General features: G+C 43.0%; 2 protein-coding genes across 2 annotated transcripts; both read left to right on the top strand.

Moving 5' to 3' along the window:
• Positions 1-5,488: 5,488 nt before the first annotated feature.
• On the top strand, positions 5,489-10,269 carry LOC125518511 (uncharacterized). The gene is made up of 7 exons (XM_048683333.2): positions 5,489-5,819; positions 7,049-7,106; positions 7,803-7,883; positions 7,988-8,023; positions 8,419-8,658; positions 8,745-8,883; positions 9,436-10,269. Exons 1-7 carry the CDS (start codon positions 5,641-5,643, stop codon positions 9,912-9,914), a joined length of 1,212 nt encoding a protein of 403 aa, XP_048539290.1. The 5' UTR covers positions 5,489-5,640; the 3' UTR covers positions 9,915-10,269.
• Positions 10,270-13,578: 3,309 nt separating this feature from the next.
• Positions 13,579-14,196, top strand: LOC125524023 (uncharacterized). The gene has a single exon (XM_048689104.2). The coding sequence runs from the start codon at positions 13,684-13,686 to the stop codon at positions 13,972-13,974; it is 291 nt and encodes a 96-aa protein (XP_048545061.1). The 5' UTR covers positions 13,579-13,683; the 3' UTR covers positions 13,975-14,196.
• The last annotated feature ends 3,744 nt before the right edge of the window (positions 14,197-17,940 follow it).

Genomic DNA, 17,940 nt, shown 5'->3' with positions numbered 1-17,940 from the left:
CTCTCTTACTTGTTGCTCAACCATGTGTTTGTTGCAAGTACTAGGCTTAATTTCCTATATGCTCTCTTGCACTTGTTGTAAGTTTCTATTGATTTTGGGGGAGCTATGATCCTATTTTGTGCACTTTGTATCCAAATACAAAAATTCTTGATGTGCACAAATCATGGGGAGCTTCTCTAGTTTCTTTAGAACACTACTCCGCTCTTATCATAATATCCTTTATTCATGTGGCTCGTAGGATCATTGGCCTAGTTGGTTCAATTAGTATCTTTTGATAGCTTGCTTCAATTGGTATCTTTTGATTGCTTGATTGCTTGTTTCTCTCTTTGTTTATGTCTTTGTGGCATATCTTCCTCTTGCAATCTTTGGGCCTCAATAGTTTGTCTTCCTCCAAGTATTTACCGTTGGATATGTGTATTGCATTCCACTCTCTTGTTGAGAAATACACAATTTATGGAGGACCACATTTTATATTGGCCTTCTAAGCTTTTAGCCCATTTTGGCAATCGATGCCAATGGGGGAGAAGTTTCAGAGAGTTTTGTGGAGAAGTTTAGAGAGTTGTCTCTTCTGGCTTTGGTTTGTTCCTAAGCATACGCATCTCCTACGCATGCATTATTGGTTGTTGCATTGCATGGTGATGCATAATTCCTTATATAAACTCTCTTGAAAGTGATTGTCATCAATTACCAAAATGGGGGAGATTGAAAGGACATGCGGTGCCCCCATGTGTGGTTTTGGTAATTGATGACATTCTCTATGGACTAATGGTTGCATTGAGTTATATTTGAAGGATTTTTCCATAGGCATTTCTTGAAGTCCATGTGTTGGTTTCAAGGAGTTTATGGGTTGACCAAGGTGCTATTAAGGAATTATCCAAAGATTGGTCATGTGAGTGTTGAGCTTATTGCAATCATGTCTTGAAGAAGAATGTTGTGTGATCATTGATGTTTACCTTCAAGACATCATCCAAACGAAGAGAGTTGGAAAGATTCAAGGTTGATCAAGACTAAGTCAAGAGTGAATCAAGTTGATCAACTCAAAAAGAGTAGAAGATGTACCGAGAGGGATCAAGTGATCCCATGGTATGATAAGCATTGTCCATTGCACTTTGTGTACTAACCCATGGTCTATGTGAGAGTCTATGTGGGGTTCGGTACGTGTACATGGGCTTGCGTCAAGAGGATGATATCATACAACCCATGGGAAGGATGACATCAAGTGGTGATCGTCATCAAGATTGCCGTGTGCAAGTTCAAGTGGAGAATCACGAAGAGATCAAGTGCTTGAAGCTTGCCATCCATTATGGTGTCAATGGACTTGTGAAGATGTGCCGAAGAGTGGCTCACCCATAGTGGAGCATGGGGGAGCAATCATCTAGTCTCCATCGACCCAACACAATCAAGAAAGGTGGTCCATCTTGAGAAGGACAAGATCGTCATCATCTAGCTCAAGTGGATCATGTGCAAGGCAAAGGTTTGCCCTTGATAGGTTTTCTATTTTACCGGTCTCATGGTGGTAGTTGGGAGACCAGGTTATAGGATCGATAGCCGTACTATCAAGGGGGGCTCTCAAGTGAGTAGCTTGATCGTATCGTTCGTCGAGAGCTCAAACCATTGCATCCTTGCATCATGTTTCTTGGTTCTTGTTTGGTTCTCTTTGTGAGTCTTAGAGCTTATGGTCATCTTGATGACAAGCTTGAGTTCATCGAAAACGGAGTTTGCATGCGTCTTCTATGATGTTTTCGGTGTTGGAGGTTTTACCGGTCTTATCCGAGGAAGGGTTCTCATCTTTTCCTTTTGGGCCTTTTCTCATTTGCTTCTTATTGGTATTTCTATCAAGATTGTGTTAGCCCTTGTCGCTAGCTTTCCAACAAACTTGGTTTCATCGAATTCGGAGTCCGTTTGCAAAAGTTGTGGCAGTTTTGGTGTTCAGAAAAGGCTGCAGCGGTACTACCGCAAATTGGAGCGGATGTAATTTTTTACTACCGCTCCAGAGCGGTACTACCGCGGCTCCTACAACGGTAGTACCGCTCCGGACCAAAAACTCGTCCCAAGTCCTGCGGTGGTAGGCCCGGATGTATTTTTTTAGTACCGTTCGCTAGCAGTAGTACCGCTACCCTTTGCGGTAGTACCGCGATCCCTAGCGGTAGTACCGTGAGGATGAGCGGTAGTACCGCTCCGGCGGTTCTACTGGCCTTTTGCCTCCTCGCTGTTGTTTTTCAAAGGGGTACTACCGCCCTAGCGGTAGTACCGCACCTTGGAGCGGTAGTACCGCTCTGTGCGGGCTGTGAGCATAACGGTTGGATTTTTTCCCCACCTATAAAAGGGGGTCTTCTTCCCCAATGAACCTTATCCTTTGAGCTCGTGTTCTTCCCCCATTGTTGACCTTCTTCGAGCTTGCTAACTCTAAATCCCTCCATGGATTCTTGCTAGTTTTTGAGGGAAAAGAGAGAGGAGATCTAGATCCACATTTCCACCAATCACTTTCTCCTCTAGGTGAGGGGAACCCCTTGAATCTAGATCTTGGAGTTCTTGGTGTTCTCCTTCTTGTTCTTCCTCTCATTTTCCTCCGTAGCATTAGTTGCTTCGGTGGGATTTGAGAGAGAAGGACTTGGGCACTCCGTGTGCCCTTGCCATTGCATTCGGTGCATCAGTTTGAGTTCTCCACGTGATACGTGGAAGTTACAAGTTGAGAAGCTTATTACTCTTGGGCGCTTGGTACCTTTGAGCTTGTTCCTCTTGGGTGCTTGGGCGCCCTAGATGGTTGGTGGTGTTCGGAGCTCAATCATTGTGGTGTAAAGCTCCGGGCAAGCGTCGGGGTCTCGAATTAGGTTGTGGAGATCGCCCCGAGCAATTTGACGGGTACCGGTGACCGCCCCCAAGGGTTACCAAAGTGTACGGGTTCGGTGACCACCCCTAAGGGTTGCCATTTGTACGGGTTCGGTGACCGTCCTCAAGGGTCTCTTAGTGGAATCACGGCATCTTGCATTGTGCGAGGGCGTGAGGAGATTACGGTGGCCCTAGTGGCTTCTTGGGGAGCATTGTGCCTCCACACCGCTCCAAACGGAGATTAGTATCCGCAAGGGTGTGAACTTCGGGATACATCGTCGTCAACGCGTGCCTCGGTTATCTCTTACCCGAGCCCTTTACTTATGCACTTTACTTTGTGATAGCCATATTGTTTCTTGTTATATATCTTGCTATTACATAGTTGTTTATCTTGCTTAGTATAAGTTGTTGGTGCACATAGGTGAGCCTAGTTGTTGTAGGTTTTGTGTTTGGCAAATTAACCGCTAGGTTTATTCCGCTTTTGTTCTAGCCTTAACCGTAATTATTTTAAAGCGCTTATTCACCCCCCTCTAGGCGACATCCTCGATCTTTCAAAGCCGATGGTTGACTTGCAACCGAGGCAACTACAAAAAATGTACGACGAGTCCCAGTTCCGAGTCGATGATTGACTTGCAATTGGGCCCCAAACATATGCCCCCTAGTTGCGAGTCGATGGTTGATTTGCAACTGCCCCCCTGCAAACATACGCCTCCCTAGTTGCAATTCGATGGTTGACATGCAACCGGGGCCACTACAGATCCTAGTTGCAAGTTGATGGTTGACTTGCAACTGGCCTCCTACAAACATACGTCCCCCTTTGTTGTGAGTCGATAGTTGACTTGCAACTAGGCCCCTACAAACATACTTCCCCCTAGTTGCGAGTCGATGGTTGACTTGCAACTGGGGCAACCACAAAAAAATACGACGCGTCCCACTTGCGAGTCGATGACTGACTTGCAGCTGGGGCCAGTACAAACATATGTCCCCCCTAGTTCTGAGTGGATGGCTGACTTGCAACTGGAGAAAGTACACAAAAGTACAATGCGTCCTAGTTGCGAGTCGACGTTGAAAAACAATAATAAATTTAAAAAATCTTCATGAGTTTGAAAAAGTGTTCAATTTTTTTAAAAAAATGACGGATTCTAATTAGTGTTCGCACACTTCAAAAAATATCTTGTACAAAAATGTTATGGATTAAAAGTGGAAAACGAGAAGAAAAACAAAAAAGAAAATAACAAAAAAGAAAAAGATAGAAACGTTAGTACAAAATTATCGCAAAAAAGAGAAAAAAAATGCAGCTCAAATTGACAGTGTGGCCACGGACACACAAACATAAAAAAAAGAAAAAAAAGGAGGAATAAACAAAAGGAAATGGGCTAGCACATAAATGGATAAGCCCATGCACAAAACACGTAGTAGCAAAAAAATTCATGACTGTAGAACATAGGGACAATCCCATGTGTGTAGACACGCATAGATAATTCTTACAAAAAGTTCAAAAAATATTATGCCTGCATGACAAAAAAATATTCATGACTTTGAAAATATATTTCTTGCGGATCTCGACTGCAAATGTTGTGCCCGCATGAAAAACACACACAAACAAATACCAAAAAATTGAAAAAAAAATCAACAATGCCACTCCTCGTAAAAAGAAACACAAAAATCAAAATAAAAAGATAAGAATGTAAGAAAAAGGGGAATGTGAGAGTGAGAAGATAGTGGTGGATAGGAGCAGAAGGTGCAGGAGATTTAGGATTGACTCAATTTCTAATAAACAATTAAGAATTTAAAATAAAAAGGCTCAGGATAAACAAATGATAAAAAAGAAAAATAACACAAAAAGGCCCAGACCTGAAAAAAAGCAGAACAAAGGCAGCGGGGGCACCATCGGATTTGACAAGATGAAAAAACAAGCCCATATGCCCACGAAGGCTGACCACTGCGTGTGATTGGAAAAACAGGCTAGAGGGACACTAGCGACGGGAAACACATCGACAACACAAACGAAAAGAACTTTGCACGAATCTTACAGCTCCTTTATCATGTGGTGGACAAGTTAGATGTGACGTAACTAAAAAACATCTAGATGTGAGTTAGTAAATCCGTAAGAATATATCTACCTTGGTTCTCATCCATGCCTAGATGATCAACCCTTAATTTGACTAACAAATGGTTCTTTTCATGTTATGTGAGTAGCCTGTTGGCGACACATAATAGAGTAACTATAGCAGCCTTGGCTCCGGGATGTAGTTGACCGATTCATGTTCGTGTTCACCATTTTTCTTTCGTTGCAACGCATAGACATGTGTGCTAGCCCCATGGCCCCATTCAAACAGGCCCTCCTATTTTTTTAGAATATTTTTTTGACAGGCCCTCCTACAATATTCGAATTGTATTTCTACGTGCACGGGCTACGTACGCATTCCTCATCTTTATCCTACGAGCCGCGTAGGATAGCTTTGACCCATCACCACGAAAATCATTTCTTTAACAAACGCGCCGACGAGAAACCCAATGCCGCACTCGTGCGGAAACCGCAAAAAAAGGAGGCACGGAAGCTCACGGAAACGCAAAAAAGAAAGAAATAAACAAATCCGCGACGAACCAAACGCCAAAGCGACCCATCTCCTCCCTCCCATCCGATCTCCATCTCCATCCTCCGTTCCTATCCCCGTCTCCGCTAGTCCCCCTTCCGAGCGAGACAGCAGCGCAAACCCTCCCTCCCTCCCTCCCCCACCCGCCGCAGCCTCGATTCGCCGCCTAGGTCCGTCCGGCGAGGGAGGGCGGGAGGAGCGGCGGCTGGCGGCCATGTGGCCCGGCTGCGGCGGCCGCTTCTACTGGGCGCCCGCGCCGCCGTCCGGGGCGCGGGGCGTCGTGGTCGTGTTCGCGTGGGTGTGGAGCGACGAGGCGCAGCTGCGCCCGTTCGTCGAGCTCTACGCCTCGCTCGGCTGGCGCTGCCTCGTCTGCCACCCCGACCTCGTGTCGCTGTGAGTGGCGCCGCTTCCCCCATCCTCCCGCTCTCGCTCCCTGCCACTTGTTGCTTGTGCTAGCCGTTAAATCCGGGAGATCTGTTGCTCGTCTGGGCTCGTAGAAGTGGCAGCCTGTAGCTCTGCGGCCTCACGGAGTGGAATCATAGCTGCGGTTAGGTTTAATTTTAGAGATTCTTAGATTGTTCACTGGTTTTGTTGTAGCTGCGGTTAGGCTTAATTTTGGAGATTCTGAGATTGGTCACTGGTTTTGTTGTAGCTGCGGTTAGGCTTGATTTGAGATTGGTCGCCAATTTTGTGTCTGCCCGAATTATCGGGGACTAGGCTTTATCCTTCAGGTTTAGCTTGTCATGAAAATTTCTCTGGAGTTCAATTAGTTGATGGGTAGTGTTCGATCGGTCACTCAATTCATCACTGCGTGTTGCTAGTTCTCTTAGTTCGAGAATCTCTGTAACTGTGCAATTCATACTCTTCTATATTCTGCATGGTTTATATTGTCGCTTTGTGCGCTTTTAGGTAAATATACCTACGTACCTGCAGCGTGCGAGTGGTTAGCGTCTTAGCGATCTTGCGTGTTCGGGGTTTGGTTATGCTTTGAGATTTGGTAAAGCTATATTTATTGGACGATAATGGAAGGTTTTGCATTGTGGTACTTGCATTTTTGTGCAATTGAGGATGCGAAAAATTGAAGGAATCAATTTTAGTAAGTAAAAATGAAACACACGAAAATTGAACCTTCTGAAACTACTAGTATGTTGAACTAGCAAAAGGAGCTAAAGTAACATATGGATTGCTTCAATATGTTAAGAATGTTTGGTACATCCATCCAGAGTTTTGTTGCCTGAACACAGTTTGTGCATCTGCAAGCTTGGTAGTCATTTATGTAGTTTGTGCAGAGACCGCAGAGTAATTTTATTGAATAGCATTACCAAATTAAGTGCATCAAATCAGATGTTGCTCGAGGTAGAGGGTTTTATCAGCATCATCTGTTGCTGGTAGAGCTATAGGCTTCATTCAGCAGGGTATTTCACCTAAAATGACACTTGAGTGAGTATCATTGTAACACTAGGTCACTAGCGATGGAGTTCCTTGCATCGTGCTTCTGCTATCAACTTATCTTATACTTGAAGGGCTATGGTGTAAACTTGCATATGGGGTCTTCTGCAGTCTGCACCCTTAGGTTCCTATTTACACCTAATGGCACTATACTGATTCTTTTCTTCTTCCAGGTATCTCTCTGAGAAAGCGGCAACATTGGCATGTGGTGTTATTAGTGAGCTGGCAAAGGTACATTTTTTTCTTGGTTGTTGTACTCCACAAATACCACGTTGTATAGTAAGCATTGATAACTCTATTGTTCAAATGAAGAAAGTAATACTCCCTCCGTCCGGAAACACTTGTCGTAGAAATGGATATATACATCCATATCCATATCCATTTCTCCGACAAGTATTTCTGGACGGAGGGAGTAAGTAACTATGTTCCTTATTGTTTTAGTCAATGATCATATTGTATTTAGCCTACTCCAGCACTGACACTATTTTGTACTCCCTCCGTAAACAAATATAAGAGCGTTTAGATCACTAAAAGTAGTGATCTAAACGCTCTTATATTTCTTTACAGAGTGAGTAATACACATGGGACTGTTTCTCTTTTTGCTCCTTAATCATCCAAATGATTTATACATATATAAATGTATAGATGTAAGAACCCCTGGCAGACCACATTAATTTAGAGTTTGACCCTTCACCTCTTTCCATTTATTTTATACTTTCCGTCCATGCGGCAACCTCTACATAATCTTCTTGCTGATTTAGAGTCTGAAATATTTGCATGTTGACATACTATAAACTTTCTGTATTGTTTAGAAGAATGCATATAAGCTCTCGTGGGATGGGACTTCTGTTTACTATCTTTCCTCTTGGTTGCAGTTAATTATTTTATAATTTTTGTTTTTAACTATGTGAAATGCTGGTGTTTCAGGAATTGAAAGTAAAGCCATTGCCAACTGTGCTTGCTTCTTTTTCTGGTGGCTCAAAGGGATGCATGTACAAGGTTATTCAGGTGCATGCTTGTTCGGTTCTTCCTTTTGCCACCTCATCGTACCTATCATCTATTTGCCTTTACCCTTTCACAGTTTGAATGACTAAATTTGATTTGTTTCACAGTTACTAGACGGAAGATGTGAAGGAGATGCAACGATGGTATGTTATTTCCATCTTTTCTCTTCTCCTGAAGTTTACATATACATTTCTCTTTGTTGCAAGGATAATGGGAACCTATTTCAAAACCACATCTATGTCAATTGTGAAGTGTATATACTAGGTTTTGTTTTCTTCCATTTGCATGTACTGTGTAGTAATTTGCTCATTCTGTTGAAGTTGTTTTCTACATCATTGTCATTATGTTCTGACTAGGCATATTTTCAGTTGCATATATTCAATCTCTTGTACATACTTGGAAGTCTCTCAACATCATTCTATGTTTAAGTCCTCATTTTCTTTGCCATTGTCATCATGTTTTGACTTGGCATATTATCAGCTGTGGATTTGTTGGCAAACATGTTAGACATTATTGATGTAAATTTTCCATTATGTAGAAGGACTATCGGTTAGTTAGAAATTGTATCTCTGGCCAAATTTATGACTCTGGCCCAGTGGATTTTGTGAGCGATGTGGGCACACAGTTTCTTCAAAATCCTGTGATTGGCACTTCATCTCAACCATCCATGCTACGTTCCTTCATGGCAAAGGCTCTGGCGTCTGGAATGGATACTCTCTTCCCAAGCAGAATTGAAGCTCAGCGTGCAGAATATTGGCACACGCTATACTCATCAGCAGTAAGTCTGGTCTGCCTTTGTGATTTCTGCAAATCATCTTCAGTTCTTCACTAGCCACACCAATTAACTTTTAACTGTTCATCCAGGGGTTGGGTTCAGTTCTTATATTTTGCTCGGAAGGTGATGATCTTGCTCCATGCCATGTTGTCTGTGGTTTCGCCAGGCGTTTGGTCGAACTAGGCACAGATGTTAAAGTAATCAAGTGGAGTGATTCCCCTCATACTGGTACGCCTTCATTTTATCTTCAGTGTCTGGTTTTATTAGATAGGATTACCGAGTACTAACTTAAAATGTGAAATATATTACTAATAGAAACATGTATTTGCACAATTACTGTCATGGCGGTTTCCATTCCAAGACCTTGCATTCATATCATATTTGGATTTGTTAATTGCGGTAAGATTGTCTGACGGATATGAAAACAACTTCATGTCTATACGTTTAGGTCCTAGAGACCTAGATCACAGTAGAAGACAATGGATCAAGCATTTGCATCATCTTGCCTAACAATATTTTCCATCCATTTTAGAATTTCTAATTTATCGAAGAAGATAATACGAAGCTCAAGTGTTTGATCTGACTATTTGATTGAACGTTTATACTCTGTCATGAGGGCAAATACAATATTATCTCAGAATTTAATATTGCAAAGCTACATATTTGGTTATTTATGTTAAGTTCCATCATTTAAAAATCCTTGATATCTTCTTCTCTGCTGGGAGTCATCATTGCAGATTTCATTCACAGCCAATTATTTTTTATATATATATCCTGCAGGCCATTACAAGTTGCATGAAGTGGAATACAGAACTGCTGTAGATGATATACTGAAGAAAGCTCTTGTCACCTTCTGCCACAGAAGCCAGCTGAAGGGCACTAGTGCATGGGATCAGGAGTACAAGATAGCACACTGTGTGTGCAATCTACACAATGTGGCTGCCAATTCAAATGAGAGCCTGAGAAGGGTAGCCAACAGTCCCAGCGACCATTTCTTCTTGCCAAGTTCAAAGGACCATCATGATTCTAGGGAACCAGATTCTCTGATTGAGGAGCAGAAACGGTCACTACCCTATCCAGCCAGGATGGAGCCTCAAGGAGTCCTTGGCCAAATTATGTTTGATGTTTGTGTTCCGAAAAATGTTGAAGGATGGGACATCAAGCCAACAGTGTCTCCGAATGGACGACCAACATTGGCTTCTGCACGGCAACTGGGTCCGTTCAATCCCATCAAGTACCTCCGCCGTTCAAGGCTATAGTTTGTGTTTGCTGCAAAGAAGAGTTTTGTGTATATAATGGAGGCAATATGTTAAATACCGATTATAAGCAAGCTTTCACCTATGTAAGTTCCCTCAATATTCGACTTATTAGTTGTTTCTTTTTATGCCTTTTGGCGAGAGGATGTACATATCCTATGTATATTTTACTGGTGTATGTTAGAAGGGAGTTGGCATAGGTTCTAGCAAAGCTGTTAAGGCGTGCTAACAATATAGGGAAGGGACCGCAGTATTATTTCCTTGTAAGTTTATTTTGTGTCTAATATGACCTAAGCTAACTATCGGGAGAACCATATTTTCTTTTGAATCTTTGCTGCTGCTTAGCGTTTCACTGTTATTATCGCTGTCCCATAAAGAACTTTGTGGTCTATTCATTATTAATGTGCTCTTGGTACTTAGGATGTTTCTTTCATATCTTTTGACTCAGCATTTATGTTCAGTGTTGTGGTTCTACTTCACCGTGTGCTATCATAGGTGTTGCTTACTGGTTCAGATGAGGATTATTTGTCCAGCGACGGCACTTCCGTATCTCTTTTGTCTGTTAATGACATGATCTTGAAGATAATTTTGCTGTCTGTTAATGACATGATCTTGAAGATAATTTTGCTAATTTAAGAATCTGTAAAACTCATTCGGTCCTTGCTCACTCTTTTATTTGTTGGAAGGGCTAAATTATTCGATGCTTAACAACTTTTTTGACCTTTGAGATCGTCTTATGGAGTACTACTACTCTTGACTGTCCGGTTTCCTCGAAAGCAACCCACTCTCTATGCCGAAGTTACAGGAACTTGCGACCATTTTTCTCGAGCTCTAGTTCCTTCTGTATCTTTTTGCTAACCGTGTTTTCCACCGAGTTTCCAATGGATATGTCAGGTTTCGTATCTACTTTAGAAAATCGAATTCTTAGGAACATTCAAGCCTGGAAATTAGGCTATGCAGGCAGAGCCTTTTTGACTTAGCTGCTTGGGGCATTTTGTTGCATGTTCTTTCCTGGAAAAACGGAAAGAGATTTTTGACCACTCTGCATGTCCCACAACAGTTGTCCAGACCGAATATAAACTTTGGTATAACTAACGCTGGCAGCACATGGTTGCTCAGTCAGCCAGTCTCGATCGGAGAGGCTCTGCTTGCCCTGGCTGAAATTCTCTTTCAGCGCGTACTCCGTACTTAGATGACTGGAGTAGATAAGTACATAGGTATATACAATTCTGAAGTTTTAAGGAGGATTTCATGTTATTCAACAAAGATTCTTATGCGTTGTCTTTTGAATGAGATCTACAAATGCACTAAGCTGCCAGATGTCTTTTCTAATGGGGTGCGAAATCATGTCATTTGACCCATTCTGTCTTTTGACGAATAACAGAGGAACCCTCGTAGCTTAAGTCTGCAGTAAAATCTTCAGTTCAGTTTCTGAAATTTCAAATGCCCCCCAAGTTCTGTCACATCAGCCTATCACCACGGTTTTTCCTCCTCGGTAGGCACAAGGATAAATCCTTTTCTTTACAGCGACGAGTAAGTTTTTTTCGAAACGGAGACAAAAGATTTGTCTTATCAATTAATTAAGAAGAAGGGAGTTGCCCAGTTAATTTTTGAAAAATCGGGTAAAAACCGATACAAACAACCCAAAGTCACGGATAAGTGAATTTGTCTACCACGACAATTCTCTTGCTTTGTAGGTACAAGGATAAATGCTTATCTTTACATCGACGAATAGGTAAGTTATTGAATTGTACTGCGTGTGTTTATCATTCTGGCGATTATAGCCAGCTAGGCACGCATCACATCCTATACAAGCATAAACAACTGACACTTTGCGTTGCAATCGCTGATCCACGAATGCCTCGGAAAGCCTACCAAAAGAATACGATTCTTCGTTAATCAATGGGTATTCTGCGTCTTTTCAAACAAAGAATCTCGGCGTTTTGAGGCTTCTGATGGATTGGTGCAATCACTTTCCTTAGACTACTCCCATCATTTTCCCTAATAACGTAAGATATTGTCCTACGACCACTAGGCCAGTGAATATTTTGTAGACGAGGGCTTAAAGGAAAAGCATATATAGATTCACCGAAGAACAAAGCGCAGATAACGATGACCATGCAATATTAGTCCCAGGGGTAACCTGTGGTGAAATAGGCACTGAAGATTAAGTTGGGGCTAAGTGGTTTCAGGAAGAGCTGAACCATATGGCTCACAGGAACGTTTTTTTTTTTTGCCTTTGTTTCTTGAAATCGTAAGAACAATATAACTGCAAGCAAATTTTGGTCACTCAGAAAATGAAAACAAAAGATGGAGATATTAATATATCTAACAAAAAAAGAGAGTGTCTCTCGTGTCTAGCTTCTCTTGCGATGCAAGAGTAATACTGATCATGTATGCATCCTCGACGTCTTGACAAGCTCTTGATATCATGTTGTCATAAATATTTGGTTAGTTAGTATCTTCTTGATACTTACATATTAGTACTTTTTATTATATGCATATAATTCAGATGAGAAAGACTATCTTCTCGGGGAAGACATGAGCTATGAATTTTTCATAACCTATCATGAGCCGCCTTAGGGCTTAGATAAGTGGATTGCCTAAAATATTTGAGGCTGCTAATCATTAAATTTAAAGTTTGGTCTCCAGCTGCCACCTATAGCTCAACTATGCTTCTAGGTTTTATGACTTTTTTTTGCAGGGGATGGCATGGTTGGTTCAAAGCTATAACTTTGCCAAAAAGCCAAGTTGTGAGTAGTAAAGTGTGGCAACACATAACTATGACAACCAATCAAACACTCACCTGAAATTTCGGCGCGACCATCCTTACACATGATAATTTGGCTAGGAAACAAGCAACCTCTTTCTATGGGCATTTTTCGCAACAAAAAAAATACTTATCACAAAACCATGTCCGTGTCCTTCTCCGAGAAAATACTCACTTCGTTCCTAAATATAAGATTTTTTTTATATTCTAATACAGACCACATACAAATGTATAAAGACATATTTTAGAGTATAGATTCATCCATTTTGCTCCATATATAGTTTGTATTAAAATCTCTAAAATAACTTATATTTAAGAACGGAGGGAGTATTATCAATTAACCTTTGAAGTGTTGTAACAAGTACTCCATCCGTCCCACAATACAAGACGTTTTCGTAAGCTATGAGGGGGTACTTTCTTAAAACAAGTACGTAGACGCAAAAAGTTTTCTTTTACATTACCGATTGAGGATTGAAAATGGTTTAGCCAAGGAAGTCGAAGTCTTCAACTCTTATATTTCAGATGTTTGTAGCCCCATCAAACTGGGAATCCCAAAAAGTGTAGCCAACGTCCAAGTCTGCTTGCTATATTTTTGGGGTTTTTGGCAAGTGTTCCGTCGATTCTCAACATTTGATCATACAACCCCCTTTGTGCTCTACATTTCCAGGTTAATAATGTGCCACTCGCCCAACCGTTCTCTAAAGAACGAGCTTTTAAGCCACACCGCTGATTATTCCCCAGCCAAGTCCCCACTACTGACCCACTCAATTTTTAAACCCCAAATCACCAAAGCGAAACACACTGACAAGGCGCGTCCATGGAGTTGTGACTTGTGAAAAACGTGCGGTGAATGTGCCTCAACTCTGCTCCCCGCCGTATATATAGCACCGTGCATAGCTGCTCAACATCCTCATCGCCATCAGCTCACGCTCACAGTCTCACACTCACTCACAGAGAGAAGCGGCAGCCAGATCGTGCCCGGCTCAGGCGGGAGGAGGATCGATGGCGTTCATGCGGTACCGCGCGCTGCCGCAGGGGGAGGTGACGGCGGAGGAGTTCTGGGCGTGGCTGGGGCAGTTCGACGCGGACCACGACGGCCGGATCAGCCGGGAGGAGCTGCAGCGCGCGCTGCGGAGCCTCAACCTGTGGTTCGCGTCGTGGAAGGCGCGGGGAGGGGTGCAGGCCGCGGACGCCAACCGCGACGGCACCGTCGGCAAGGAGGAGGCTGGCCGGCTCTTCGCCTACGCGCAGAAGCAGCTCGGCGGCAAGATCACCCAGCTCGGCTCCTACTGATCAGGCTGGGCATGAGTTAATCTGCTGCTGTAACTACGATTGTGCGTATTTTTACGAATGAGATGGATGTTTGTGTTTTCGGAGTTCTGGGACAACCTTTGCCGTGGTTTCCCAAGGGTTTCCTACAGCACTGCGAACTCTGTGGAGATCTGCAGAGTTTTTAGATATGATGGACGTTTCTCCGAGCTCTGTTGATTAATTTGCTTATGTTTTGCCAGTTGAGTGTTGACAAATACGTCAGTGTATTTTCTGTATAAAATATAAATAAACGCATCCTTGTTTCAAAATAAATGAACATATGCAAGAATTTTTATTAAATTTATTTCTAATACTTGCATAATGTGATCTCAGACTGGATATATTAAAAAACCAAGACAAAACTGAGATGAAGGTTTGAGAAAACCATAACCCCTGTTTTATTTTTCATTTAACCGAGCACTCTCCATCCAGATCCAACTCTTTAGTGTATATGTGGAGTATGAGATGGATGTTTGTGTTTTCTGAGTTCTTGGGGCAACCTTTGCAGTGGTTTCCCAAGGGTTTCCTGCTTTGTGTTTTCAGCACTGTGAACTATGTGAAGATTTGCAGAGTTGTTAGAAATGTTGGATGTTTCTCCAAGCTCTGTTGATTAATTTGCTTCTGTTTTGCCTCTCGAGTTTGACAAATACGTTGGTGCATTTTCTTTATAAAATATATAAATAAACATATCCTTTGTTAGAATTTTGTCATTTCTAATACTCCCTTCATTTACAAAACATCCTATATATGTGAACGGAGGGAGTATTGTTGGAAATATGCCCTAGAGGCAATAATAAAAGCATTATTATTATATTTCTTTGTTCATGATAATTGTCTTTATTCATGCTATAGTTGTATTATCCGGAAATAGTAATACATGTGTGAATAATAGACACCAACATGTCCCTAGTAAGCCTCTAGTTGACTAGCTCATTGATCAACAGATAGTCATGGTTTCCTGACTATGGACATTGGTTGTCATTGATAACGAGATCACATCATTAGGAGAATGATGTGATGGACAAGACCCAATCATAAACATAGCTTAAAGATCGTATAGTTCGTTTGCTAGAGTTTTTCCAATGTCAAAGTATCTTTTCCTTAGACCATGAGATCGTGTAACTCCCGGATACCGTAGGAGTGCTTTGGGTATACCAAACGTCACAACGTAACTGGGTGACTATAAAGGTACACTACGGGTATCTCCGAAAGTGTCTGTTGGGTTGACACGAATCAAGACTGAGATTTGTCACTCCGTATGACGGAGAGGTATCACTGGGCCCACTCGGTAATGCATCATCATAATGAGCTCAAAGTGACCAAGTATCTGGTCACGGGATCATGCATTATGGTACGAGTAAAGTGACTTGCCGGTAACGAGATTGAACGAGGTATTGGGATACCGATGATCGAATCTCGGGCAAGTAACATACCGATTGACAAAGGGAATTGCATACGGGGTTGATTGAATCCTCGACATCGTGGTTCATCCGATGAGATCATCGTGGAGCATGTGGGAGCCAACATGGGTATCCAGATCCCGCTGTTGGTTATTGACCGGAGAGACGTCTCGGTCATGTCTACATGTCTTCCGAACCCGTAGGGTCTACACACTTAAGGTTCGGTGACGCTAGGGTTGTAGGGATATGTATATGCAGTAACCCGAATGTTGTTCGGAGTCCCGGATGAGATCCCGGACGTCACGAGGAGTTCCGGAATGGTCCGGAGGTAAAGAATTATATATAGGAAGTGCTATTTCGGCCATCGGGACAAGTTTCGGGGCTATCAGTATTGTACCGGGACCACCGGAAGGGTCCCGGGGGTACACCGGGTGGGGCCACCTGCCCCGGGGGGCCACATGGGCTGTAGGGGGTGCGCCTTGGCCTACATGGGCCAAGCACCAGCCCCAAGGGGCCCATGCGCCTAGGGTTTCAAGGAGGAAGAGTCCTAGGAGGGGAAGGCACCTCCTAGGTGCCTTGGGGAGGAAGGATTCCTCCCCCTTGGCCGCACCCCCCTAGGAGATTGGATCTCCTAGGGCCGGCGCCCCCCCTTGGCCCTCCTATATATAGTGGGGGAAGGAGGGCTCTTCATCCATGCCTTTGGTTGCCTCCTTCTCCCTCTCCAACACCTCCTCCTCCTCCATAGCGCTTGGCGAAGCCCTGACGGAGTACTGCAGCTCCATCACCACCACGCCGTCGTGCTGCTGCTGGAGCCATCTTCCTCAACCTCTCCTTCCCTCTTGCTGGATCAAGAAGAAGGAGACGTTACACTAACCGTACGTGTGTTGAACGCGGAGGTGCCGTCCGTTCGGTGCTAGGATCTTCGGTGATTCGAATCACGTCGAGTACGACTCCCTCATCCCCGTTCTTTGAACGCTTCCGCTCGCGATCTACAAGGTACGTAGATGCATCTAATCACTCGGTGCTATATGAACTCCTAGATGGATCTTGGTGAAACCGTAGGAAAATTTTTGTTTTCTGCAACGTTCCCCAACAGTGGCATCATGAGCTAGGTCTATGCGTAGTTCTTCTTGCGCGAGTAGAACACAATTTGTTGTGGGCGTAGATGTTGTCAACTTTCTTGCCGCTACTAGTCTTATCTTGCTTCAATGGTATTGTGGGATGAAGCGGCCCGGACCAACCTTACACGTACGCTTACGTGAGACCGGTTCCACCGACTAACATGCACTAGTTGCATAAGGTGGCTGGCGGGTGTCTGTCTCTCCTACTTTAGTTGGAGCGGATTCGATGAAAAGGGTCCTTATGAAGGGTAAATAGAAGTTGACAAATCACGTTGTGGTTTCACGTAGGTAAGAAAACGTTCTTGCTAGAACCCTACTTCAGCCACGTAAAACATGCAACAACAATTAGAGGACGTCTAACTTGTTTTTGCAGCAAGTGCTTTGTGATATGATATGGCCAAAGTTGTGATGAATGATGAATGATCTATATGTGATGTATGAGATGTTCATGCTATTGTAATAGGAATCACGACTTGCATGTTGATGAGTATGACAACCGGCATGAGCCATAGGAGTTGTCTTTATTTTTGTATGACCTGCGTGTCATTGAGAAACGCCATGTAAATTACTTTACTTTATTGCTAAACGCGTTAGCCATAGTAGTAGAAGTAATAGTTGGCGAGCAACTTCATGGAGACACGATGATGGGGATCATGATGATGGAGATCATGGTGTCAAGCCGGTGACAAGATGATCATGGAGCCCCAAGATGGAGATCAAAGGAGCTATGTGATATTGGCCATATCATGTCACTATTATTATTTGATTGCATTTGATGTTTATCATGTTTTGCATCTTGTTTACTTAGAACGACGGTAGTAAATAAGATGATCCCTCATAATAATTTCAAGAAAGTGTTCCCCTAACTGTGCACCGTTGCGACAGTTCGTTGTTTCAATGCACCACGTGATGATCGGGTGTTTGATTCAAAACGTTCACATACAACGGGTGTAAGACAGATTTACACATGCAAACACTTAGGTTGACTTGACGAGCCTAGCATGTGTATAGACATGGCATCGGAACACAGAAGACCGAAAGGTCGAGCATGAGTCGTATAGAAGATACGATCAACATGAAGATGTTCACCGACGTTGACTAGTCCGTCTCACGTGATGATCGGACACGGCCTAGTTGACTCGGATCATGTTATACTTAGATGACTAGAAGAGGGATGTCTATCTAAGTGGGAGTTCATTGAATAATTTGATTAGATGAACTTAATTATCATGAACTTAGTCTAAAATCTTTACAATATGTCTTGTAGATCAAATGGCCAACGTAGCCCTCAACTTCAACGCGTTCCTAGAGAAAACCAAGCTGAAAGACGATGGCAGCAACTATACGGACTGGGTCCGGAACCTGAGAATCATCCTCATAGCTGCCAAGAAAGATTATGTCCTACAAGCACCGCTGGGTGATGCACC

Source organism: Triticum urartu, chromosome 7A (genome assembly GCF_056163025.1).
Source record: "Triticum urartu cultivar PI428250 chromosome 7A, HENAU_Tu73, whole genome shotgun sequence".
Lineage (NCBI taxonomy): Eukaryota > Viridiplantae > Streptophyta > Magnoliopsida > Poales > Poaceae > Triticum > Triticum urartu.
This window is presented reverse-complemented; position numbering and strand designations above follow the sequence as displayed.